Below are 27,887 nucleotides of genomic sequence, written 5' to 3'. Positions count from 1 at the left end.
GATATACATATGGACATATGACTATGGTAGAGGTTAGTTTGTGAGCTCCTCTGAGGGACAGTTAGTGACAAGACAATATACTGTGTACAGCGCTGAGGAAGATTTTGGTGCTATATAAATAATAATGATAATCTATCAAAGGCAGATGCCTTCTCCTGTGTTCATTTCTTGTGGGCCTGCTGTGCTCAAGCCACAAGGTTAAAACCTGCTGGGCATTCTGAAAACGGCCGTGGGTGTTTTTTTTTTTTTTTTGGCCCAATTTTTTTTTCTCATGTAGCTAGCCTATCGCTAGCCACATGCTGCCCCCCTCCCTGCGCTTTCCCACCCACCCCTCCGATCGCTGCCGGCGCACTTGCCCATAAGGAAATCCCGTTCTGAACGGGATTTCCTTTAGGGCTTCCCCCGTTGCCATGGCGACGAGCGGAATGATGTCATCAACGTTGTGACATCATAGGGAGTCCCAATCCACCCCTCAGCGCTCCCTGTCATTGGTTGGCCAGGCTGTGCGCGGGGGGGGCCTCTTTTGCGTTGGGTAGCGGCGGATTGGCGGCGAGCAGCCGCGATCGCAGCAAACACGCAGCTAGCAAAGTGCTAGCTGCGTGTTTGAAAAAAATATTCAAATCGGCCCAGCAGGGCCTGAGCGTTTGACCTCCGGCGTCTCTGGACGAGCTCAGCTTGTCCAGAACGCTAGGGAGGTTAAAAAAGAGGCATGTGGCAATCACAGAGAGAGTCTGGACAACAGAATACCCAAGCAGCTCTGAGTGAACAAGAACCTCTAGGAAAGTATAGGGGACTAAAGGGGCCCATACACTGGTCGATTTCAGCCATCGATCAATCGATTGATACTATAGAATCGATTGATCGATCAGAAAACTATTCTTTCAAATTCCCAGATCGATTTGCGTCCGATTTCGATCGATTTAACCTATCTGACAGGATGGAAAATCTGGGTTGACCCAGCAGATCGATGGCCCATAGAGTTGCATTGGATCTAATGGTACAATAATGCATTTAGATCGATTTCCAGTAGATTTCATTTTGATTTTCATTCTGTTTCCTAGTGTGTGGCACACATTAGATTCCTGTCAGATTTGACTTGACAGGCATCTTACACAAATCTATCTGATGGTTTAATCTGCTGCAAATCTGTAAGTGTATGGCCACCTTAAAAGAGAAAGTCTGGTAATGTGATTGATGTGTTTACATGTCCTAAATTCCATTGTTTCATGGCCATAATCCGTCCGCTCTAGGATTTTGTGTGATTTTTTTTTTGTTTTTTGTTTTTTTTGTTTTCTCTTATGAGACAGATGCTTTGTTGAGGAACGCAATCCACACCAGGGTTTGCTGTTCTCCCTAAGAAGTGTTATCACATGGGAAATATAAGGTTGATCTGCACAGACTGCAGACTGGGTGCACAACGCAGGTAATGTGACTGATGGTGTAGACGTGCAGCAAATGCTCTTTTACTGCACTGCTGGGGGGGGGGGGGGGCAGGATAATAAGGGGAGGTTCAAAATAATACAGAATTATGGGCAAGTGGGTGAGTTGCTTTGCCTGACACCCCCCAATACTGGTATAACTGTCTAGAGATTTATTAGTACCAATATGAGGAAATTAAAATTGGCCTACAAAAATCCTTGATTTTCCTCCTGAGCCAATATTATACTCGTTTCAGACCTACAAATCGCATAGCGCAGTCGCCAGCCTTTTATAAGATAAACGTGTATATTCAGTGCAAAATATATTAATAACCAGACTGTTTTACTTTTGCTGCCTGAAAGGAAACCTGAAGTTGTAAAAGAAAAAGCAGTTTTACTTACCTAGGACTCCTACCAGGCCCCTACAATAGCCCTGTGCCCATGCCGGTCCTCAACAATCCTCCGCGGCTCATTTTCGATTTCGGCGACTAAGCCGGTCACCAGGCACTGCAACCTGCGTGGCCTTGGCCATGTGCATCCTCGAAGCTACAGATAAGTATTACTGCTTTTTTATGATGACTTAAAGTACCCCTGACCCTCTTCCCCTCTCCCCTTAAACTTTTAATATTGCTTTATTAGTGGTGCTGCGACTAGCACACAGCACCAGACTTCCCCCCTCGTGCCCTCTGCAACCTCCATTTTGCTCGACTGAGGCAGAACGTTGATTATGATCGGTTAGGAATTAACCGTTCTTCCTCTCCTCTCTGCGTTCATAACACCACCCCCTCCACCTGCCACTTTAGTTCCGTATGTGTTGCACTGCACACAGCGTGCAGGGGAGCTGCGCTGTGTGCGGACTTGTGATAATTGAGGTCGGATATTCTTCCGAAATGAATTAACATGAGCCCACACACAGCGCAGCTCCCTGCACGCTGTGTGCAATGAATCAGATAAGGAACTAAAGTGGCAGGTTAAGGGGGCGGTGTTATGAGCGCACAGAAGGGAGGAAGAACTGTCACTTCCTTCCCAATCATAATTGTCAGTATGGGGCCACAGGGGGTGCTGGCCGGGGGGATGGTGCTGTGAAAAAGTGTGTGTGTGTGTGTGTGTGTGTGTGTGCGCTGTGAAACGGCACTAGTAATACAACTATTTTAAGTATCCCTTGACCTTGAAAGAGTTAATTTTTAGGCATGGAAGTGACAGCTTCTGTCTTGTCAGGAATATAGTAAACCTCACTGATAAGCGAATTACAGCAATAAAAGTTTTCCTGGTATAATACAACTTCTGAGAGATTTTCAATAAATATTTTAATTTAGAGACACTAAATAGGCTGCCACTGAGCAGAGACAACAAAATATTCAATCTAGTTTGTGAATATAAAATAAAACCATGGGATGTCTTTTAAAAAAAGTAATTTTTAGGCATAGCAGAATAAATACAATGGTTTATCTCATCGGTTTATTTTCACCTCTGAATCATTTTAAAGATATATAAATTTAGTTTTTGGTTTACAGGAAGAAGAGTTGATATTTGATGCAGTGTATATCTTCAGTGGGTGATTTTTTTTTTTTTTTTTCCCTTTCCGGATGTGCAGAGTGATAGCTTGATCTGGCTGCATAGTTATTTCCTATTTACACTGTACTGAAACCTTTAACGGTGAAGTGTTTTTTTATATCTTAATAAGATATTTTATGTTTGTTACTGTTAATAGCTGTTGGGCCAACAGTAGGTTTCCTGTTAATAAATATAGACAGATCAGCCATAAATAATGCTGTTGTACATAATTTCACATGCATCTGAAATATAGATCTGAATTTCCTTGGGGCTCTTTCACACTAGGAGCTGATCCATGCGTTTTGACGGATCGCTCCTGGGCTGCGTTTAGGAAGGTAACAACGTCTATTTGACTTCCATGTTAACTTTCACATTAGACGAAGCGTTCCAGAGCATTGCGTAGTAACGCATGTAGGAGCTTCGTAACATCCAGCGTTTTCCCATTGGGTGAATTAGAACTACAGCTGCTAATCAGCGTCACTCCGCAACTTTCCAACTTCACACCACAGGTCAATAACGCGTGCCCGAAATCGGTTCATGCATGCGTTTGGTGATGTGAAAGAGCCCTTAGAAAGCACCATGCACTGCTGAAAGCTGTATTCCTATTGGGCTGTATTTCTTTCTCTTTCTCTCACTCTATCTATCTATCTATCTATCTATCTATCTATCTATCTATCTATCTATCTATCTATCTATCTATCTATCTATCTATCTATATATATATATATATATATAAAATCTTATAATCTCTTTTTTATTTATATGGCACTGACATCTTCTTAAAGGATACCTGAGGTGACATGTGCCATGATGAGTTAGACATGGGTATGTACAGTGCCAAATATCACAAATATCTATGCTGTGTTTCTTTTTTTTCTTTCTCTGCCTGAAATAGTTTAAGAGGAGCTATCAGCCACACTATGCCAGATAAAAAAAGACATATATATGTAGATAAATACAGGCTCTATTTACATAATAGATGTATTGCACTGTCCACGTGTTGATTTCAGTGAATTTTATAAAATAGAAAAAGGTAAATTGAGAAAATTCTGTTTGCTGGCAGGGGCCATCTTTAGTCCCTCCAACTGAAGTCAGTGCTGAGGTCACTTCCTCCCTTACTCCCCCCCCCTTCTCCCCACAGCAATAGCATTTGCATCCATAGGAACCCCCCAGCCCTGCTACGATATCCATAGGGATTCCCCCTGCATTGACTCTCAACCCTGCAGCATCCCCGCTCGTCCAGCAGCATTACAGCACTTAGTGGGGAAGAATAAATGCAGCTCCATCGCCTGGAACCATGTTGAGGCGAGTCTGTGTGCGCTGCATATATTCTTCCCCGCTAAGCTCTTCAATGCTGCGGGACAGCGCCAAGCGAGGATGCTTATTGGTTTGAATTTTTAAATTCAGGGAATCCCTGTGGAAATGCTAGCAGGGCCGAGGGGTCCCCTTGTATGCGGAAGTACCCACATAATGCGGCGGAGAACATGCCTGTCGGCTGGAGTGCGGGAAGGGGGCGGACGGTGGCAGACTGAGAAGCAGCCAATGAGAGGAGTAGGCGGGAAAGTGACACAGGCTGAACTAGCTGTGTCTGTGGAGAAGGGGAGGAAAGTAAAGGAGAACTCCCCGCCCCAGCCTGCACTGCTACTTCTCTTTTGCGGCTAAATACTGCGTACTAGAAGAACTGGGGACATGAGAATTAATAGCTGCAATAAAAAAGTAAGTTTGACTTTGAAATTAGGCATTGCCTTTTCAACATTTTATATGTTCAACAGATAGAAATAAAGAATTTTATTTCGTTTTCATGCCTAACAGTTACTCTTTAAGTATCAGGTATATAAGTGGCTGACTCAGTCCTGACAGGAAATGACTACAGTGTGACCCTCACTGATAAGAAGTTCCAACTATAAAACTCTTTCCAAGCAGAAAATGGCGTCAGAGAGCAGGAAAGAGATAAAAAGGGTCAATATTTTAAAATTTTCGCTTTGACATACTTCAATGAATGTGTCATTGAGCAAAAACAATAAAACAGTTATAGGTACAACTTAAAAAGTAGATTTAAACAAAAAATCCAAATGTGGAGTATCTGAAAAAGTCATTTTTAGGAGAAGGAAGATAGATGCAATCATTTATTTCATTAGTTTATTTTCTCCTCGGGTGTCCTTTTAAGCGTTGCACAGAGAATAATTTTGTCACTTAATTGTCCCTCGGAGGGGCTCACAATCTAATCCCTACCATAGGCATATGTCTATGTATATGGCATGTAGTGTTTGTATGGTAGTCTAGGGCCAGTTAAAGGGGAAGCCAATTAAATTATCTGTATTTTTTTTTTTGTTAACAATATTTAGGTCCTTTGTTTTTATTGATATATAAAGAGAAAAAAAAAAAAAAGCAGCAATGATCAGATACCACCAAAAGAAGGCTCTTTTTGTGAGAAGGAAAGGAGGTAAAATTCATTTGGGTGCTAAGTTGTAAGACTGAGCAATAAACCGTTAAAGTTGTGAAGTGCTGAATTGTAAAAAAAAACAATTCTAGTCACTAGGGGAGTATAAACCTCTGTAGCTCGAGAGGTTAAGCTGTTTTTAACACATTTTAGTCTCCGCTGAGTAGACCGTGCTAAGGGTCTCATCATGTACACTCTCTAACCCACGTGTAAAAAAAATTGATGATTACAGCCCCCTATATCATTCCCTCATGCCCATCGGCACTGTGGTGTTAACTAACCACTTTTACACTTACCCTATCATGTCGCAGTATTCTTCCCTGGTCCGGTGTGTGTCGCAGTGGCCATTAACCTCCCTGGCGGTAAGCCCGACAGTGTCGGGCTAGCCGCCGCAGGGGATCGCATGGCCCCGGGAGGATTTTTTAAAATAAAATTTGTTTTATATTCTTCAGCTAGCACTTGGCCAGCTAACTATGCCCCCCCCAAGTGCCTCCGATCGCCACCGCAATAATACCCCCCAGGGATCTTGCGATTGCGCAGCCTTCCAATCAGCTCCAGGCTTCGCCATGGGGAGGATCGGGACTGCGCATGACGTCGATGACGTCATGTCCGATCGTGAGTGAAGCTAATTGGGAAGCTGCGACTCTCGCGGGATTGCGGATGGGTATGTCGTGCCGCCGGCAATCTACTGCATCTGCGTACCGCCAGGGAGGTTAAAGTCTGAGACATGTCACACTGAAGTGCTTTGGGCGTCGCAGAAGTAAAACACAAGCTGCAGTGCAATTACCCTGTGACTCCCAGACATACGTTGGTAGAGATGGTCATTTTATTATAATTGCTAGTTGATCTAAGCCTGTTTCAAAACAGGCTCTAGGTCTTTCACCTCGCATGCGCCCGCCGCCCGACCTCGCTGCGCGTGCACTCGTCCACCACGCACGCCCGCCTGCCGCTTGGCCCCGTCCTTCCCTGCAAGCTGCGCATCACTCCCCCTCCATGTCTGCAGTTGCGCAGAACACACACACACACGCACGCACGCGCGCGCATTTTATTATATAGGATTATTATATATTTTTTTCCTAGTTGGTAATGGTATGCAGCACGGTGCGACTTTTCAGATGCGGTGTGATTGTTCCGCTTTGCTACTGCAGCACACTAGTATAAAATAACCCTAAAAGAAATTGTGTGTGGGTAATGAGCTCATGATTAACGGAAACTGCTGATCTTTGCCAGAGTTGTGTGTTCAGATTTTATTCTGTACTGATGATTTTGGATGTCTGCTTCTTGTTCTGCTTTTTGCTGGTAATGTTTTTAGGTTACCTCTGTACAGATTCTACGGGTGACCTTTGTCCACTCAGCATTTTGGAAGGCTGTTTTTCTGAATTACTGTATTGCCAGTTTGAGTCGTGGGTGATGTTCGGACTGAAATGCATCCATTAACTAGAGATGAAACTTGGTTTACATTTTTGTCTTTGTGGGTAAGATCATTTCTTGCTTTAGCAAGGAGCTGCTACGTTGTGCCTTGGCATAGTCTGACATTTCAATAATTTGTGTCACATGGTATATAGAGGTCTAATGTGATTTCCCAGATTGTTTCAGGTTACTGTAAACTATCTTGTGTCTGCGTTCACTGATGTAGTGCATCCATTTACTGTATTTAATTGCTCCGGTTTCAAGCTGCATACAATGATATGAAAGTAACATTTGCATCCTTTCTATTTATACAAGGGAATCCGTTTGATGTCATTAAATTCACATGGTTAGCCACTCTAAACTGAATGTCAAGATTGGGAGTGGCAGTTAAATGTAATCTGCCGGGGAAATGAAGGGCGTCTTCCTCTAGTAATATAGACAATCCCTCTGTGTTCTGTGTGCACAACATTTTCCGAGGATTCCCAACAATGTATATTGTAGTCTATAGTAGTAATGTAGAATCTTGATTAAATTGTATAAACCTGTTTGATCAGCATATACATATTTGTGATGCTCACTGATTTTTGTTTTCTATGATTGGCAAAAAATAATAAAAGAAGAATATAATCAAACAATGATGCAAAATTGACCCAGTAACAGGAGTATTACTGTGAAGTTAATCTGCTAGCTGGGTAAAAGCACAATGGTGTGCGCTGAGTTTTTAAAAGAAGAAAATAAAAATTGTATAAACCTTATGCCCAAATTTTAATGATGCATACAGTTTACTTTATTTCACGATCCAACTTGTAATTTGTCCTAGAGCTAAAAAATAGTCACACTTGTTTACACCATATGAACTTGTGTAAAAAATACTACAGTTAAACCAGTGAAAACACTTTGTAATGAATTACAAATGAAAACACTTTGTAATGAATTACAATCCAAATGAAAGTTGTGTATTTATGTAAGGTTGCATAATAGCTAAGCTGGACTTCACACTACTAAAACAATTACACGTTGGGCATTTTTCTTAAAGAGGAGCTGTCAGCCATACTATCTCAGGAAAAAAATACCACATATATAAGTAGATAAATACTTGCTCTACTTACATAAATATGTATTGCACTGTCCATGTTTTGAATTTAGTGATTTTTCTACAGTAAAAAAAGAAAATCCTACTTAGCATGTCCCATTTTAAAGGGAAGGTTCAGGGATGGTGGGTAAAAAATAAAAATCAATTTCCACTTACCTGGAGCTTCCTCCAGCCCGTGGCAGGCAGGAGGTGCCCTCGCCGCCGCTCCGCAGGCTCCCGGTGGCCGACCCTGCCAGGCCGGCTGCCAGGTCGGGCTCTTCTGCGCTCCAAGGCCCGGAACTTCTGCGTCCCACGCCGGCGCGCTGACGTCATCGGACGTCCTCCAGGCTCTACTGTGCAGGCGCAGAACTACTGTGCCTGCGCAGTAGAGCCCGGAGGACGTCTGATGACGTCAGCGCGCCGGCGTGGGACGCAGAAGTTCCGGGCCTTGGAGCGCAGAAGAGCCCGACCTGGCAGCCGGCCTGGCCAGGTCGGGTCGGCCACCGGAGACCACCGGGAGCCTGCGGAGCGGCGGCGAGGGCACCTCCTGCCTGCCACGGGCTGGAGGAAGCCCCAGGTAAGTGGAAATTGATTTTTATTTTTTACCCACCCTCCCTGAACCTTCCCTTTAACTGTGGCTATTTTGAAGTCAATCCTGATATAATTTCCTCCCTTACTCTCCTTTGCCTGATTTGCCTGCCCTTTACTATAGAAAGTGCATTTTTTCAGCATGAGAAATATTGGCCAATCAGAGAGGAACAGAGGTGTGGGAGGGAAAAATGCTTCAGCCAATCAGTCTGCATTAGTTAAATCTGAGGGGAAGTGGAGAAGCAAAAAAGGACAACCCAGCATGCCCTGCAACTTTTTTGTGTGTACCAACCAAATAAGGTAAGCTGGGGAATGATCATTATCAACAAGAAAAGCAATAGCGATTTTAACTTTTGGATTGCCTGGTTAGCATACTTGTTTACCAGATAAAAATAAAGAATGGATTTTTGATTTTATGCCCGACAGTTACACTTTTTAAAGGAAACCTTAATCGAGATATACAAAGACAAACTTATATACTACTCAGTGTTCTCCCCAGAAATATTTTCCAGCCGGGTGGCATGAAAAAGTAGCCGGGTGGGGAAGTAAGGTCACGCTGGGTGCTGCTGGGTGAGAAAGTAAGGAAACACTGAACGGAGAGGGAGGGTCACACTGGGTGGGGTGGGAGTGGATCACGCTGGGTGGGGAGAGGTTGGCATAATGCTGGGTGCTGGTGGGGGGAGCAAGGTAACTTGTTCAAGAAACAAAAATCGCATTGCAAACGATCCCAAAATGCTGTATGCAGTGCATTTGATTTTACATACATCACAATTATAGTGTGAATGCTTCCTGAGGGAAACTTTGTCATAGTGCTGCTCTGTTCGCTGGCATTCAGCAAAGCTCTGTAAATTCCTGGAAAAGTATCTTAGTGTGAATGGGGCCTTAGTGCCATAGCCCCATCATCACATATATGACCTGACATTCAACACTCTCTGCATGCAATGTATTGTGACTCCTGCTGCTGGACATACACTAGGAGCAGCGGAGTGCTGACTTAAAGAAAACCTGTATTGGAAAAAAAACCTCCCCTGGGGGGTACTCGCCTCGGGTGAGGGAAGCCTCCGGATCCTATTGAGGCTTCCCCCATCCTCCTCTGTCCCACGGCAGTGGCGATAACACTCCCCTAACAGCGAGGATGTGAATATTTACCTTCCCGGCTCCAGCGCAGGCGCAGTATCGGCTCTCCGCTCGGAGATAGGCGGAAATAGCCAATCGCTGTCGGGCCGCTCTACTGCGCAGGCGCAAGTCTCCTGCGCAGTAGAGCGGACCTGACAGAGATTGGCTATTTTTGCCTATCTTCGTGCGGAGAGCCGCAACAGCGCCTCCGCTGGAGGTAGGAAAGGTAAATCAATGCTTGTCGAGGGAGGATTCCGGGACACTTCAGGGGATCCAGCGCTGGACTGCCTGTAGCTACAGGGGAGGGGGAAGCCTCATTGGGACCCTGAGGCTTCCCCCACCTACTGAGGTGAGTACCCCCCAGGGGAACTTTTTTTTGTTAGCTGATCACACAGGCAGGCAACAGAGTGGTGAGGATTCCAGAGGAGACTTTGCAAAAAACATGCTAGTTCAAAGCACAGCGATATCAGACATACAAGTATTCTGGCTGAACTTAATGGACTTATGGCTTTTTTTTCCACCTAAACTACTGTAACTGCTGAGATAAGACAGGCTGAACTGAACTTTTTGCCATTCATATTTGCCCATACTAAAAACTGGATATCACAGTGATTTTACAATCACTGACACAAAAGATGTCAGTCTGGCATGAAGTGCAGGGACACAGGGGACAGAGTGAATGCTGCACTAGGTTCATATTACAGCCCTGTAAACCACTCAGCTCTCCCTTCACACTGAATGACCAGCGTCTTGATATGTTAATGAGCCACACTTATCTGAGTATTCCGACATTCCTGTGAATGGAAGGAGCTGGGAAGGGGCTTTGTATCTGCTGCACAGATAGAGGAGGAGGAGAGCTTCTGTGTCCACTGCTGGGAAAGATCGGGTGACCACCAAAAGGAATAGCAATAGAGCCGTACACTCTATTCTATGGTCGGCTCCAGCAAAGTTCCCGAGGTCTGACTCATCTGTGCTAGGAGCTTCCCCCGCCCCTCGCTGCTGATAGGAAGAAGCTGAGGAGGAGGGCGGAGATGTGTCTCTGCACTCAGCGCTGCCTGAATTAAAACTACGAGCAGAGGAAAGTGTCTCTGCTTTAGACTCGAAGGCTAATCAAATCAGCCGGGCGGGAACAGAGACCCAGGTGGGCGCTCCGCCCGGGTAATAGGCTCTGGGGAGAACACTGCTACTAACCAGCAGTCTCAATCAATCAACACAAATGGCTGGCAGTACTCACGGTGGTGAGGGTCAGCTTCTTATGCCGGGAATACACGGGACGTTTCCGCGGCTCGATTATGCCGCCTGATTGATTCCTGCTCGTCCCCGCGGGCGATTCTCTTATCTCCTGCTCATTTTCCTTATCTTCTTCTATTGTCCCGCTCTCGGTTTCGAGCGCGGAATCGATCTGGCGGGTGATCGTACACGTCGGAAATTATCAATTGAGCCTTCTAATGGCTCGATCGAGCCGTGGAAACGCACTGTGTATTCCCGGCATTAGGCTGTCTGTGGACTCTGCTGGGTTCCACGGTTCCCCCAAGGTTAATATACTTTTACTTACTGTATATTAACATTTGATACAGAGCTCTTGGTATGTATATAGAGTGGGCTATACTGCTGTACTGCTAGGCCTATTTTAACATGGAGTCTCTCAAGCAACCAGAAGGCACACTTAGGCCTGGTGCACACCAGAGGAGTTTTTCTGAGCGTTTTGAGTTTTTAAATCTGCTGCTAATGTTATCCTATGTGTCTGTGTACACTGGAGCAATGAGGTTTTGTAAAAAAAACCATAGCATTACATTGGGAAGAGCTTTTGAAACCTCTAAAAGCTCTTCCCAATGTAATGCTATGGGGTTTTTTACAAAACCTCATTGCTCCAGTGTGCACAGACACATAGGATAACATTAGCAGCAGATTTAAAAACTCAAAACGCTCAGAAAAACTCCTCTGGTGTGCACCAGGCCTTATCCAGTATTATAGGATCCCTGTTGGTGCTGGGCAACCGAGGTTTTACTATACTCTCCTAAGAGGGAAGGCTGTGGATCTTAGGGCAGGAACGCACAGGAGCGCTTTTGGCAGCGCTGCGATACGCTAGCACTTCGCCAAAACGCTGGGCTAATGTTAATGGATGGGGCAACTTCCACAGGAGCGTTTGCGTTTCCCAGAAACGCAAACGCAGGACCTGCAGCATTTTGGGAGCGTTAGCGCTTCAATGTAAAGTATTGAAACGCTAGCGGAAACGCTCAGCAAAACCTAAACTGAGCGGTTTTGCTAGCGTTTTGCGGTTCAGCACACTGTAACAAAATGAAATATAATTCACAGGACCAATCAGGATAAAAACGCAAAACGCTACGCAACCGCTGAGCAAAAAAATACAATGTTGACAAACGCGACCGAAAACGCGCATGAATCCGCTTGCAAACCGCTCAGACAAAACGCTAGCGGTAGCGTTTCGCGTTTGCTGATTTCAGTGGGTTCCAGGCCTTACAGAGCCTTCCTGGTCACCTCTCCACCTCTATGGTCCATCGTTGTCCCCCTGGTGAAGTAATAAGACTAGAATGTCTGAGTATGCCTTTGGGAGTCATTGGAGGGTTTTGGAAGTAATCTCATCCCTGAGTACTTCCAAAGATATACAGCTGTGCACTCATGAATATGGGCTCATGGATGCACCCCTCTTTGGAATCACTCGGGGTACGAGTGCTTCTGAAGCATTATGAGGAGTCCCAAAGGTGTTAAACCTGGACAGGGGACAGTGGTGGAACGAGAGGATTCAGAGAGGAACGGGAAGGCTCTATAGGATCCAGAGCGTTCCCTCTAAATAAGTGAGTATCTTTAAAGCTGGGTGCACACATAACATAACGTTAAAGGCACAGTTTTATGTCATGTTTTATGTTAATGTTGTGTGCGTTTTTGGTGTGTTTGGGTGCGTTTAATGCATTTGCAGTTCGCATATAAAAAAACGCATGTGCACTTTGTATGTGTTTTTCATGCGTTTTTATATTTCCAATTATGCAAATCACTAGGAAGACAACAGGAAGCAGAAATACAGCATAAAAAAAATTGTTATGGGGAAAAAAATGCACATAAAAACGAATGAAAAACAAATAACCTTGCATTCCCATTGACTTTCATTATGTGCGTTTATGAATATTATGCAACAAAACCTGCATTTGTAAAATGCAGGTTTGAAAACGCATATGCTGTTTTTATATGCGTTTTTTTCCTGTGGCCATTAGACTTCTATTAGCGGCAAAAACGCAGTGTTTTCCGCAAAGCTAGCGTTTCTGCTATATGTGCACCTAGCCTGAAGCTAGGGTTGCCGCGGTATACCGGTATGACGGTATACCACGGTTTCAAAATGCATGATAACCATACCATGCACTTTTTGAAAATACCGGTTTACCCAAGATGGCGCTGTAAGACATTTGCCCGGCACACAGAGCTCCAACCATTCTCCCCCAACGGCCTCACCGCATCTGTGGGAAAGATTCCCCCTGCCTCCAGGAATCCAGGAACGCTTTGCGGAGTGTCCAGGGACCCAGGGCTCGCTGCAGTCGGACTCCGGAAATCTTAACCACGTGGCCGCCCCAGCTCCATACACGCCGCTGCCGACGTCACTTCCTGCTGATTAGCTTCCTACTGATCGGAGCTCCCCATGGCTGACCGTGCCGATCGCCCGCCCGCTAAGCCCCAGGACCACCACAGCTCTGCGGCCCCCACTTCTGGGTCTCACTGAGCAGCCGCCACTGATCGTCACTCCAGCCGCCTCTGCTTCCGGACCGCACGGCCACCCATGCAGGGGTGCCCTCTTCTTCCAAGCCGCCTCACATTGCCTGCCTTCCTCGCATCCACCACCACCAGGCACGGAAGACACCCCCAGCAAGAGGCCTCCACACCACCTGCAGATGCCGCTGCTCAAGTGACAGACTAGGCCACCCATGTAGAGGAGCACCTACTACATATGCTGCAGGCACCTATCCTGGCTACACCTATCCCTGGCTACCTGTGCTGCAGGAACCTATCCTGGCTACCTATGCTGCAGGCACCTATCCTGGCTACATCTATCCCTGGCTACACCTATTCCTAGCTACCTAAGCTGCAGGCACCTATCCCTGGCTACCTATGCTGCAGCCACCTACTGCTGGCTACACCTATCCCTTGCTACCTATGCTGCAGGTACCTATCCTGGCTACACCTATGCTGCAGGTACCTATCCTGGCTACACCTATGCTGCAGGCACCTATCCCTGGCTACCTATGCTGCAGCCACCTACCCCTGGCTACCTATGCTGCAGCCACCTACTGCTGGCTACACCTATCCCTGGCTACCTATGCTGCAGGCACCTATCCCTGGCTACCTATGCTGCGGCCACCTATTACTGGCTACACCTATCTCTAACACCACCTGGACTTCTGCAGGAGCAGGGTAAGCCTTTTTTCAGTTTTACCTGGGGCCCCAAATCTCCCAGGGGCTTAATCATATATATATACTGAAGGAGTAGCGCACCCCACACTGGGGTGGGGGTGGGGTGTAAGGGTGCTCAGGGTCCAAATAATTCTATTATAATTGTATAATACCGTATACCGCAATACCGTCATACCGTGGTATTTTTTTTGACGGTTATCATACCGTGGAATTTCATACCGTTGCAACCCTACCTGAAGCAGAGAAATACTTTTAGTATGACTTATGTCAATGAAATAGTTAGTTAGTTTCGACTTATGTAAGTTTTTTTCATTATAATTTAGATTTCTCAGGACTTGTTACCTGTGTACTCCACAACTCCATCCACTCGTGAGTACAGTGGCTGCCGCCACACACACCCTGAGCAGGAGACGTGTCCGTAGTATATAGATGTTCTACCACTCCTTTTTTGTATCTTGTCCAGTCAAATCCTATGGGTTGAAAGAACTACTGTGGATTGCAGTTGAACTTTTTTACTACCACAGATTTTTCATACTCCTTACTAGAGATGGACAGATGGACGTAAGAGTCCACCTTGCATGTACATTTTTAACAATTTGAAGATGAGCTATTCAAACCCAGGAGCTGCTTATCATTCAACTAGGAGCTGCTTAATTAACCAGCAGTCTATGGGTTCATCTGGCACAGTTTTTAATTCCTTTAAAATCTGCATACAAAGTACAATATTTACTTTGACCCCTTCTCTGTGATGCTGTGTAAATGAAGAGAAGACATGCATTGTCAAGCCCTTTTTTATCAGCTTATAACTACAAGCATGTGGCTAATCTAGTCAGATTTTTGTCAGAAACATTATCTGCATGCTTGTTTTGGGTTTGACTCAGGGCTCTTTAGCACCAAAAATCACGAAATGCGAACACATTTTGCAATTTTACTATGTTGACCTGAATCAAAACCCAGGGAAAATACAGCAGGGCTGCGATTGCCTTTTTAGAAAATCGAAACCGCATTCAGTATGAATGCATTATCACAATTTCAGTTGTAACTTTGTTGTACTTGCATTTGGAAAATTGCAAGCCTTTTCCAAAATCAAACGAAAGACGGCTGGTGGAAAAGGGCCCTGAAAGTATTAGAGCATCAGCAGTCAGGAAACTAAATTGTACAAAATTACTGTATATTCTGGCAAATAAGACTACTTTTTAACCCTTGAAAATCTTATGAAAAGTAAGGGGTCGTCTTATACGCCGGGTGTCATTGATGATGGGTGATTATGCTCTATCCTGTTACCGCCTCTCAGATCTCGCTGCTGAGGACTGTAGTGAAGCGGCGCAGCTGTACACGTGCGAGATCTGAGAGGCAGCGAAGGCGGTAAATACGATACAAGGCTGTGCCAGACAGGTAAAAGAGGTGTGTTTTATGGGCACAGCGTGATCTATTCTTCCATACCGCTCTGACAAACTAGTAGAAGGAAAGCTGACCAATCCAACCAGTCAGTCACCTATATACTGTAATATACTGGGTACCATATACAGTACAGCACCAGTATCTATTCATACATAGCACCAGTATAGCATGTTGTTTTTATTTGGTGTGCGTTCGAAGAGGGGTAGTCTTATACGGCGAGTATATCCCAAACTCTATATTTTAACTGGAAAAGTTGGGGGGTCGTCTTATACACCTAGTCGTTGGCTTCCATATCCCTCTCACTTCAGGTTTGCTTTCACTATTGACACATTCATAAAATAGACTCCTGCAGAATGTTGAGGTGTGTGTGTGTGTGTGTGTGTGTGTGTGTGTGTGTGTGTGTGTGTGTGTGTGTGTGTGTGTGTGTGTGTGTGTGTGTGTGTGTGTGTGTGTGTGTGTGTGTGTGTGTGTGTGTGTGTGTGTGTGTGTGTGTGTGTGTGTGTGTGTGTGTGTGTGTGTGTGTGTGTGTGTGTGTGTGTGTGTGTGTGTGTGTGTGTGTGTGTGTGTGTGTGTGTGTGTGTGTGTGTGTGTGTGTGTGTGTGTGTGTGTGTGTGTGTGTGTGTGTGTGTGTGTGTGTGTGTGTGTGTGTGTGTGTGTGTGTGTGTGTGTGTGTGTGTGTGTGTGTGTGTGTGTGTGTGCGTGTGTGCGTGCGTGCGTGCGTGCGTGCGCGTGCGCTAATTCCATAAACTGACACTGACATCGCTTTGTTTGAACAAAAATGCATTCAGCAATGTGATACAATAACATCCTGCTGTGCAGTGCACAAGTGAGGAGGTCAGACTTTGCAGTCTATGCACTTCTGATGTCCTTGCATTCTACACATTATGCACATTGCTGAAATGCCCACAGCAGCGCATGTAGTGTGAACAAGGCCTAACAATAAGGTGAGCTAAAGACCCTTCTTGTCCAGTGAAGCCACCCATCACACTAAATGACCTAGACCGGATGCTTGAAAGGTCATAGAGGATAGCCTTCCTTCTGCCAGTCTTAGTGACGGTAGTACTTCTAGGTATAGCATTTTTTTCCCCCACTGAAGACTGTCTGTTTATATACTTGTCATATGTCTAGTTTATATTGCAGGGTCACTTTAAGCCCTTTCGTGTAAAGGGTCACGTTCCGTCACGTGTTGTGAGTTGTCATGTACTCCAGTCAGAGTATTCTGGGTGTTGGGATGACATCTTAATGGAGTGTAATAAAGCTATACACAAACAGGCAACTTATTTTCCAGAGTGAAACCATTAATGGTGTAAACCTTCTGCTCGTTGGTAGTGCTGTAAAATATGGAAAATGAGGTAAACCGGAATAGGCCTCTAAGTCTGTAAACTGTTGACTCTGTATTCTGCAGCTTATAAAGATCTCGGCTTACTGCGATGCTTCTGTGGAATATTTTAACTTTCCTGTGTCGAGCTGTGAGCCTTCCAAGCTTCTGGAGGGTGCAGCGCTATTTAGCTGCTTGGAACAAAGACCGCTAACTGCCGCAAGTATTTGACTTGAGGTCAGAGGCAACACCCTTTTACTAGATATAAGAATCAGAACGGTTTATTAGCTTAATACAGCTGCTGGAGAATGAATTGAAGCATGTAGTAATTTTTTTTTTCGTGAGGTATTTTATTGTACCGCATCACCATTTTTTGAAGCCGCTTTATTTCCTAAAATAGTTGTGCTGTCAGAGTGCAGCATTTCAGAATGCTGACAGGATAAATACATTAGCTGGAGTGCAGTAATAGGTTTATTACCTGTGGTAATTCATATCTTCCGGCACAAGAGGGAATCTGTCTCGCTTCCGTCTCATGGTGACCAGGGATCAATACATGGGTGGCAACAAGTGGAAAGCGTCAGAAGTGGGGACAAGAGGCACGGATAGGCAGCAGTCGCAGGTAAGCAGAATTTGGGGCTGTGGCAGTGGTCCTCGTTTCATCTCTACTTATAAAAGTACTTACGTTGGTGTTTTAAAGGAGTACTATAGGGGGGTCGGGGGAAAATGAGTTGAAGTTACCCGGGGCTTCTAATGGTTCCCCGCAGCCATCCTGTGCCCGCGCAGCCACTCAACTATGCACTGGCCCCGCCTCCGGTTCAATTCTGGAATTTCAGATTTTAAAGTCTGAAAACGACTGCGCCTGCGTTGCCGTGTCCTCGCTTCACCTAATGTCACCAGGAGCGCACGGCGCAGGCACAGACCATACTGGGCCTGCGCAGTATGTTCCTGGTGCCATCAGGGGGAGCGAGGACACGGCAAAGCAGGCGCAGTGGTTTTCAGACTTTAAAATCTGAAATTCCAGAAGTGAACCGGAGGCGGGGCCGGAGCATCGTTGAGTGGCTGCGTGGGCACAGGATGGCTGCGGGGGACCATTAGAAGCCCCGGGTAACTTCAACTCATTTTACCCTGACCCCCCTACAGTGTCCCTTTAACCTGGTCATTACAAAATTGAGGGATGTATAATATTTTTTTATTTGTATAGCGCAGGCCTGGGCAGACTTGGCCCCCCAGCTGTTAAGGAACTACAAGTTTCACAATGCATTGCAGGAGTCTGACAGCCACAGTCATGACTCATAAAGGCAAATGCATTGTGGGACTTGTAGTGCCTTAACAGCTGGAGGGTCAAGTTTGCCCTGGCCTGGTATAGCGCCAACATCTTCCATAGCGCTGTACATAACTACTAAACAGTGGGGAGCATAGATGCATCGAAGTTCAAAACTCTGTACAATCAGGACATCCAGTAATATAAATACATACATAGTTAATTTGCGACATCACCAATACTGGTACAGTATAAAACATTATACTTTTATGTCCTGGGGCACTAAGCGCCTTATGTTCAATGATTTTAGGCACTTTAACCACTTCACAACTGAGGGGTTTTACCCCTTCAGCATCTAACCAATTTTCACCTTTCAGCTCTCCTTCCATTCATTGGCCTATAACTTTATCATTACTTATCACAATGAAATAAACTTTATGCCAAGAATTATTTTATTCCAAATGTGTTTTAATGGGAAAATACGGAAAAGTTTGGAAAAAAAACATTATTTTTCAATTTTCGCCCATTATAGTACCGTATTTAAATAATGCATGCTACCGTAATTAAAATCCATGTCCTTTATTTGCCCATTTGTCCTGGTTATTACACAGTTTATGTCCCTACCACAATGTTTGGCGCCAATATTTTATTTGGAAATAAAGGTGCATTTTTTCAAAATTTTGTGTCCATCCGTAATGACAAGCCCATAATTTAAATATTTATGTCAAGAGGGTATAACATTGATACTTTATAAAGAGTGTAGTCCCTAAGGCAACTATATATGTATTTTTTTTTTTAATTGTAATTTTTTTTTTTGTTTGTTTTTTTTTTTTTGCAAAAAAAAAAAAATAGTAACAATTGGGGAGTGTGGGAGGTAATGAGTTAATTTAAAATGTAAAAATGTGTTTGTATATAAAAAATGCTTTTGACTGTAGTTTTACTATTTGGCTACAAGATGGCCACAGTAATTTTTTGTGAATGGTCCTGTAAATGTAGTAAGTACACTTACAGGAAGTGTAGTGAGGATGGGAAACTTTTTTTTTTTTTTTATTACACAATGATCGCGCAGCTTCTCATGGAAGCAGCCGATCATTGCTGCGGGGAACTGTTCTTCACGTTCATTGATGTCCGGGTGAGCTGCAGCGGCGTGCAGGAGTGTGGGAGCGTGCACACAAGCGGGCGGGAGCGCGGACAGCAGCGGGGGTGCGAATATCTACGCCCCGGGCGGGCAAATTAAGTTAAAAGGGGCGTAGATATACTGTACCCGAGCAGCGAAATGGTTAATCGACCTAAGAAAGTGGGCATAGACCCACGAAACACGTTGCCATTGCTTATTAAAATTTATTTATAACATACATTTGTCTTTATTGAGGTAAGCCATCTCATTTTTTTCTTATTTTAATTGTTAACCTAGTTTTACCATATCCTGGGTTCCTGTTCTCCACTTCTGAGCAGAATAAGAAACACTAGGAGGAGGTCCCTGACCTTGCCAGCTTAAAGGAATACTTGAGTAAAAAATGATTTTTACTCACCTGGGGCATCCCTCAGCCCTCTGAAGCTGTATGGTGCCCTTGCAGCCTCGCTCCGATCGTCCTGTCCCCGCCGGCGGCTACTTCCGGGTTCAGCGACAGCCGCCGACAGGCTGGAAACGCGAGTGATTCTCCGCGTTCCCAGCCGCTATAATCACCCTCTATGCTGCTATAGCATATATATTATATGTATATGTTATACGCTATAGCAGCATAGAGGGTGATATAGCGGCTGGGAACGCGGAGAATCACTCGCGTTCCCAGCCTGTCGGCGGCTGTCGCCGAACCCGGAAGTAGCCGCCGGCGGGGACAGGAGGATCAGAGCCAGGCTGCGAGGGCACCATACAGCTTCAGGGGGCTGAAGGATGCCCCAGGTGAGTAAAAATAATTTTTTTTTTTTTTACTTTAATATTCCTTTAAGGACAACTGTAATGAGAGGGATATGGAGGCTGACATATTTATTTCCTTTTAAGCAATACCAGTTGTCTGGCAGTCCTGCTGATCTATTTGGCTGGAAGTCATGTCTGAATTACACCAGAAACAAGCATGCAGCTAATCTTGTCACCTCTGACAATATTGTCAGAAACACCTGATTTGATGCATGCTTGTTCAGTGTCTATGGCTAATAGTAGCAGAGGATCAGCAGGATAGCCAAGCAACTAGTATTGCTTAAAAGGAAATAAATATGGCAGCCTCCATATCCCTCTCACTTCAGTTGTCCTTTACAATCTAGTGGGTAGTTGTGTGGAGACACTAGGGAAAGGAGACACGGGAAGGTTAGTGGATAAGGCAGGGAGCCTCCAATTTGTAAAGTGCGATATTAGTAAGCATAGTCTTAAGCTACTGACTCACTACCCAGCTGGTCCAGCGACCTCCCCTTGACGACTGTCAGTCAGCGACGCCTCTTTCTGACGGTGGGTATGTGCAATGTCGCGTGACGTTACATGCCAGGCACGAATGAGACTTCAAGCAATCACTGAACTGTGTGCAGGATTTGTCAGGGATCTTAAAGATCTGATACACCGTGGCGGTCGTTTATTGCGGCGCGACGCTAAGCAACATTTGCGTGGTCGTGTGCCTGAACCCACGCCGCGATATCATGGAAACAACCGCTCAGCGCTCTAAAAATCGCTGGTCATTGGGAAAATTGTCAGTAAAATCTCGACGTAGGTAGATAGCTTTATATTACAGACAGACCTCTTTATACGGGAAAATAAAGCTGGTTTACAGGTTTTATTTATGTCTTTGGATCCATTGTTGTGCCTCTTACTCTCCACATAGAGCAGGGGTCTCAAACTCAATTTACCCGGGGGCCGCAGGAGGCAAAGTCAGGATGAGGCTGGGCCGCATAAGGGAGTTCACGTGTCCCCCCGCCGCAAAACGAGGGCTGCAGAGCCCCCAAATCGCCCCGGGGGGCAATCCGCCGGCATTTCCTGGAAGGGGCAGAGCTTTTAGCTTCAGCTCTGCCCCTCCTGACGTCAACCGCGGCGGATCGCCGCCTCTGCCCGTCCCGCTCACTCTTCCTTCACAGAGAGGAGCGGGGGAGAGGCGGTGATCCATTCGGCGATTGACGTCAGGTGGGGCAGAGCTACAGCTGGAAGCTCTGCCCCTCAGCGCAGTCGTGGATGTTTGCGCGGGGGATTTGGGGGTCTGCAGCCCTTGTTTAGCGGCGGGGATGCGGCGGATTACTTGGGAGCACTGAAGCGAACTATAAGGTAAAATGGGCAAATATAGTTCGCTTCCGTGTCTCTTTTGCTTTTGCCGGCAGGCAGGGCCGATTTAACAATATAATCAAAAAACAATATCAGCGCAGCCAAGCAAATCTTAACATGTGGAACACTACATATATCGCAGCCAAAGTCCAACGTCTCAGCAAAACGTCTTCAATTAACATAAATAGTACACTTCAGCGCGAATTCACTTGTGTCCACCACCGAAAACACCATAAAAATAATACGCTTACCAGATTATCACAGACCTTAACTACAGGGTCTGCAATATGGCTTAATGAGGTCAGCAGCAGGTATCTTCGCAGCCGGCCTCCTCTCCAGACAAGCCGAGCAATCTAATCCTCAATTGCAGTATTTCACCAAAAATGAGGCATGCAAAGAGACAAACGCACATCTAAGCGTATCTACAGCGATTTTAATATCTCATTTAAAAAAACATAAAAGTTTTTTAAAAAGTCACTCACGTCTGGGCCCTTATGACAGGGACCCACAAGGAAAAACAGCACTTAAAACATAGGACGCCGTCCAGCCACACGTCCGCCTCGTCCGACCGGTTTCACTGTCAAAGTTTCATCAGGGACTAGTTAAGGTCTGTGATAATCTGGTAAGCGTATTATTTTTATGGTGTTTTCGGTGGTGGACACAAGTGAATTCGCGCTGAAGTGTACTATTTATGTTAGGGCCGGTTTAAGCAACAATGGGGCCCCAGAGCAAAATAAACCTGCCCTCCCCCCCCCCCCCCCATCCAAACAGATACCCTGGAACAAAAATCGGCATTAAGGGACCTTTTTTGCAGCTGGTATAGTCAGGGTGTGAAGCCCCAATCGGTCGGAGCTCCACATTCTGGCTACCCCAGCCTGCATGGGGGACAAAGGGTTAAAAAGTTTCAGGAGGGGGGACCCCACATAATTTTTTTTTTTAAAAATTCCCACACTCTAAACATAAAAAAAAAAAAATGGGAAAATAGGAAAAAATGCCAGGAATCTTCATACAGCCATATTGCGGCTGTATAGCGATCCCTGGCCAAAGCGCTGCGGCTGCGTATGGACCCCCTGGAAACCCTGTCTGGAAATGTATTGCTCTTTCTTTTGATACATGTAAAATTACACTACCGTTAGGTTTGCTACTAAAAGTGACATTTACCGCATTTAAAAGTATACTAGTTTCCTTTGAAACTTTAAAATCGATTTTCTCAAAAACTATAAGATCTTTTTGAAAAATTGTTTTTTCCTCTTATTCCTAATGATCTCCTTAACATATCCTGAAAATGTAGGGCTTCTAGCATTTAAGTCGGCGGGTTTTTAAATGTGTATTTTTTTCCTTTGCAACTTTAAAATCGATTTTCTCAAAAACTATAAGGCCGATTTGAAAAAAATGTTTTTTCCTCTTGTAGCCACTGGGGGCCCCTACAAGCTCTAAGGCCCTGGGGCCACAAAATATTGTATCGCGGGCCGCAAATGGCCCGCGGGCCGCGAGTTTGAGACCCCTGACATAGAGTAAGCAGTGGGTGGCGGTGCTGGTATCAATCTGACCTTTACTAGGAATTCCATTAAAAAAGTTATTTTAGCAGTTGTAAGAAATCTAGAATGGTTTGTGGAATCAGTTTCATACTGGGAACTCAACTTAGCATTTCACAAGACAAGAAAAAGCGTTCTAGATTTCTTTTTCTTCAGCAATTAATTATAGTTGTTGAGTTTCAGGGTTTAAGTTGTAACTGAACATTACATTTTGATGTTGAAGTAGCAATACTATAATTATGATTTAGTGAAATCCATGTTAGAAAACTTTAAACAATTCTTATTTCATAAAGCACTTTCAAAGATATCCCGAGGAGCTGCCTTATCTTATGAATTGCTGTACGCCAGGGGTTGGTCTGCAGAGAAGGTCACATGACCATGTGGCACTATGTTCCTCACATGCTAACATCTGCCCCAAATGCTTTAGTCAGTGTAGTGGTGCAGCCCAGAACTATAATGTATTAAGGACAACTGAAGTGAGAGAGATATGGAGGCTGCCATATTTATTTCCTTTTAAGCAATACCAGTTGCCTGGCTGTCCTGCTGATCCTCTACCTCTAATTCTTTTAGCCATAGACCCTGAACAAGCATTCAGTGTTTCTGACATTGTCAGATCTGACGAAATTGGCTGCATTCTTATTTCTGGTGTGCTTTAGACACTACTGCAGCCAAATAGATCAGCAGAGCTGCCAGGCAATTGTATTGTTTAAAAGGAAATAAATATGGCAGCCTCCATATTCTTCTCACTTCAGCTGCTAAGGGTACAATGGTTAATTTGCATAGATTCAGCAGTGATGCACTGGGAGACTTCTCAAGCTCACTCCAACCTGAATTATCGCAAATTCTTTCTGTTTTAAGAAAGCAAACTTTTGTTTTTCTTAACATCTTAGTAAGGGCAGTGTTCTCCCCAGGATTTTTTTCCAGCCGGGTGGCATGAAAAAGTAGCCGGGTGGGGTGCGAGGTGGGAATGCTGGACCAGTGCAACTCTACCTACAGCATAAGAAGAGGATGAGGAGGCGAGCTGATGACAGCCGGTTGCTCACCAAAACTAGTTAGATGATGCACCCGTCTAAAAGAGCCTGGAGAGAACACAGAATATGGGTGTTATAGTTGCTATTCATACTGGGGTGATCATTACATTAAATATGGGGGGGGGGGGGGATAATTTCACGTTTCATACAGGGGTGTTGCATTTCATAGAGGGGGTGATTTTTGTTTATCATATGGTTGTGATTTGCTGCTGGGGTCAAGCGGTATTGCAGATCAGTATCATACTAAATTATCTGCAATACCCCTCTACCCCAGCAGCAAATAACATCCATATGAAATAACATGCATGTGAACGCTGCAAGAATCACCCCCACACACTGTCCTTTCAAGGCACTTGCACATACCCTCAACACTTGATCTATGTTCCATTTTTACTATTTTTGCAGCAGCAGCAACTTTTAACATACTTTGTCCAGCTAGTACAGCCAGGGCCGGATTTGTAATTTTTACTGCCCTATGAAACTTTTCACAACTGATCTCTGGCAGATTAAATCACTGTGATTGAATCGGCCAGTTGCTAAAAATCAAGTAATGTATCACATCTTATGGGCAACCAAGCAGGCAGATGAGACAGACAGCATTCAGCAGCAGCCTCCATCCCCAGCAAGTCAGCTAATCCACATTGCAGCCATTGTTTGTTTTCACAGGTCCCCTATCTTGAAAGCTCGGTGTACTAAGCAGACTATGCATGATATCAGATAAGAAGTGAAGATTAGAAGATGTCTCACTCACACCAGAGGAAGGATGATTATCCACTCATGTGCAGTGCTCTGAACTTTTCCCGGCATCAGTGTGGCATGCTTCAGAGTTCAGAGGATCTCGTGTTGCAGAGAAGCAGCCAGGAAACAGAGGGGGCGGGGCATCAGAACTCCTTGCCGTGTACAGTATCTAGAGCTGAAGATTTATGCTGCCAGGGCACAGGAGAGACTCTGTGTGGATACGATCGCTAGGTGGAGGAGGGAGAGAGTACAGCTTCAGGTTCTCTCCCAGCCGCCCTCAAGTAACTGTGACAGGACTAGTTTCCCTGCACTCTGTAGTTGTAACTGGTGGCTGCCTCTGCTAGCTGAGCTGCCTGCAAGCTACCAGACACAGGCAACGAGCAAAGCGGGGCATAGGAGAGGCATTCAGTTATGGCGGTGATAGACAGTTACCCAGCCCTGCCCCTTACAACCCGCCCAGCCAATCACTATACAAGCAGGAGGTCACACAGGCAGATGAGCGCTCCTGCACTACAATGAATGTATGGCGAGAGCTGAGCACTGATTATAGCAGGCAATGGACCGCTCTGCCAGCGTGACATCAGCTTTAGCAAGGTAGGTGGGCGGGATCTCAAACCAGCCGGGCGGCCCGCCCACTTAAAGAGCCCTGGGGAGAACACTGAAGGGGGCTTTTAGGACCATTGTAGTCCCTTACACACTCCAATGAGTTCTGGGTCACCATGTGCTTGCTGGTTAGTCTGTACCTCTCGGTGTTACAAAGCCTACTGCATAGAGCCAAATTAATCCATGCCATGCACTGATGAGGCTCAAACAATCCGAAACAGTCTGTATGCATGTTGGCTTATTATGGCTCTGTACAAATTAACAAGGTGACACATTATTGCATTCCAGCGGCTCTGGAGGTGTGTTTAGTTGCTAAGGGTACAATGATTAATTTGCATATATTCAGCAGTGATGCACTGGGAGACTTCTCAAGCTCACTCCAACCTGAATTATCGCAAAATCTTTCTCTTTTAAGAAAGCAAACTTTTGTTTTTCTTCTCACTTCAGTTGTCCTTTAACCACTTCAGCCTTAAGTTTTTTTCACCTTATGCATCTGAGCAATTTTCACCTCCTATTCATTCGCCAATAACTTTATCACTACTTATCACAAGGAAATTATTTATCTCTTGTTTTTTCCACGACCAATTAGACTTTCTTTGGGTGGTACATTTTGCTAAGAATTTATTTTTTTATAAATGCATTTTAACTGAAATATTAAGAAAAAAATTGAAGTTTTCAGCCAGTATAGCTTTAAAATAATACATGCTACCATCATTAAAACCCACATATTTTATTTACCCATTTGTCCCGGTTATTACACCATTTAAATTATGTCCCTATCACAATGTATGGCACCAATATTTTTGAAATAAAGGTGCATTTTTTCATTTTTGCGTCCATCACTACTGTATTTACAAGCTTATAATTAAAAAAATAATAGGAGTATACCTTCTTGACATGCATATTCCAAAAAAAAAAAAAAAAAAACCTTCAGACCCTTAAGTGACTATTTATGGTTTTGTTTTTTATTGTAATTTTTTTAAAATTTTATTTGGGTATTTTTTGGTGAATGTGTGAGGTAAACAGTTCATTTTAAATGTAAGTGTTGTACTGTTCATTAAAAAAAAAAAATGTATGTAGATGTAGTTTAAGTATTTGGCCACAAGATGGTCTCAGTAATTTTTTTTTTTTTTTTTTAGGCATACTATGAACGCTTACAGAAAGTGAAGAGGGGATGTTTAACTTACTACGATCGTGGCTTCTCATAGAAGCCATCAATCGTTCTAACGGGGACTTAGGTCAATTAATTGGAACTGAGTTCCCATTCATCGATCGCCGGTCAACGGGTGGCAGCGCGGGAGCGCAAGCGAACAGCTACAGGAGCGCACAGCAGCAGCCATTTGGACGTAGCAGCTTAAAGGCTTAAATAGTTAAGGGATTGTTCCACAATACTGTCTTCAAGGCTCATCAACAGTGCATGTTTTTTGGAAATCCACAAAGGTAGTTAATCGGCTCTGCTGAGACACTAATTACCCCACCTGTGCATGTTTGTGGTTTTCTACAAAACCTGTACTGTTGGTGGGGCTTGAGTATAAGGTTGCAGGCGTTCCCAGGACCAGATTACAAGATTAACATCACCTTGATGACACTTGTGACATCCATTATACAAGCGGTTTTGCAACTAAATGACACTGAATATTATCTTTGAAATTTTGTTTTTAGGAATTTTTGATGACAATTCTGGTAACCATGTATGGCTTGGTGTAAAAGTTAGCCAGCATTCTCTTCTATGCATCTTTCACTGGTACATACGTTGACACAAAGCGTAAAGTCTCCATCAGTTGAACGGTTGACCTTCTGTTCAGTCTTGTGCCACTTTTTCTCTTGACCCTGTAGATCTACGTAATTCATGTACACTAGATTTTTGTCAGATCAATGCTTACAGGGACATAAAGCTTTTTGAGGTAATTTCTTTCTCTTTCAGTCCTAAACAGTGGAATGCTCGACTATTATTTATTGTATTTCTAAAGCGCCAACATATTATGCAGCGCTGGACAATAAATAGGGATATATACAAAGTAAACAAGGAGTGACAGACAGAGAGGTAGCAAATGGTTATGCAACATAGTACATGGTTATCCATGCAAACAGGGTATAAGATATATGCGATTTTACAGAGACCCAGCAAATCAAATCCGAGTTAGTCCATCGGAAAGTTGTCATAGCTGGGATTGCAAGGTCAAGAAGGACACACTAAGGGGTACGGGGGACCCGGCCAAAGGCTTACAATCTAAAGCGTGATCATTGCCTCCTCATTCTTCATTGTGCTGCGCACATGACGCAAAGCAACTAAGTACTCTCCTGCTGTAGTGAGTTGGGCTAGGCAGCGGACACAAAATCGGACCATTTTTTGTTAAGGAGACCAACAGATAAATAAGCATGTTGACACATTCAGTGATCTATGGTATATGGAATAATGCGTAGTAGATATTTGCTACTCTGTTTCAACGTATTAAATTACAGAATTGTTTTTTAAAGGAGCAGTTCCAATACTTAAAGCGACTCAGAACTTTCTCTCTGCTCTAAAAGATAAGCAACAGCATAATGACCTTTAACCTTCCTGGCGTTTTTTTTTTTTTTTTTGTTTTTGCTGAACGCAGCTAGCACTTTGCTAGCTGCGTCAGCACATCGATCGCCGCCGCCCCGCGCCGATTCGCCGCTATCCGCGCCACCGCAGAGCCCCCCCCCCCTAGACCCCTGCACTGCCTGGCCTATCAGCGCCAGGCAGCGCTAAGGGGTGGA

At 44.6% G+C, this 27,887-nt stretch overlaps 1 protein-coding gene across 7 annotated transcripts in view; it reads left to right on the top strand.

Annotated features, from left to right (window-relative positions):
• The window catches only part of ATP11C (ATPase phospholipid transporting 11C), a 293,155-nt gene that overhangs the window by 45,651 nt on the left and 219,617 nt on the right, over positions 1-27,887 (top strand). For 6 of the 7 annotated variants that reach the window (XM_068251001.1, XM_068251006.1, XM_068251003.1 and 3 more), the window contains exon 1: positions 6,824-6,887. The exons of the other annotated variant lie outside the window; for it this stretch is intronic. In XM_068251001.1, coding sequence (XP_068107102.1) covers positions 6,837-6,887 — 51 coding nt within the window. In that variant the 5' untranslated portion in view covers positions 6,824-6,836. Of the gene's footprint in view, positions 1-6,823; positions 6,888-27,887 lie in introns of those variants that run through there. 7 annotated transcript variants of the gene reach the window in all.

The sequence above is a fragment of the Hyperolius riggenbachi genome, chromosome 8 (assembly GCF_040937935.1).
Source record: "Hyperolius riggenbachi isolate aHypRig1 chromosome 8, aHypRig1.pri, whole genome shotgun sequence".
Lineage (NCBI taxonomy): Eukaryota > Metazoa > Chordata > Amphibia > Anura > Hyperoliidae > Hyperolius > Hyperolius riggenbachi.
Note: the sequence above shows the minus strand (reverse complement) of the source record. Positions and strands in the feature narration are given on the sequence as shown.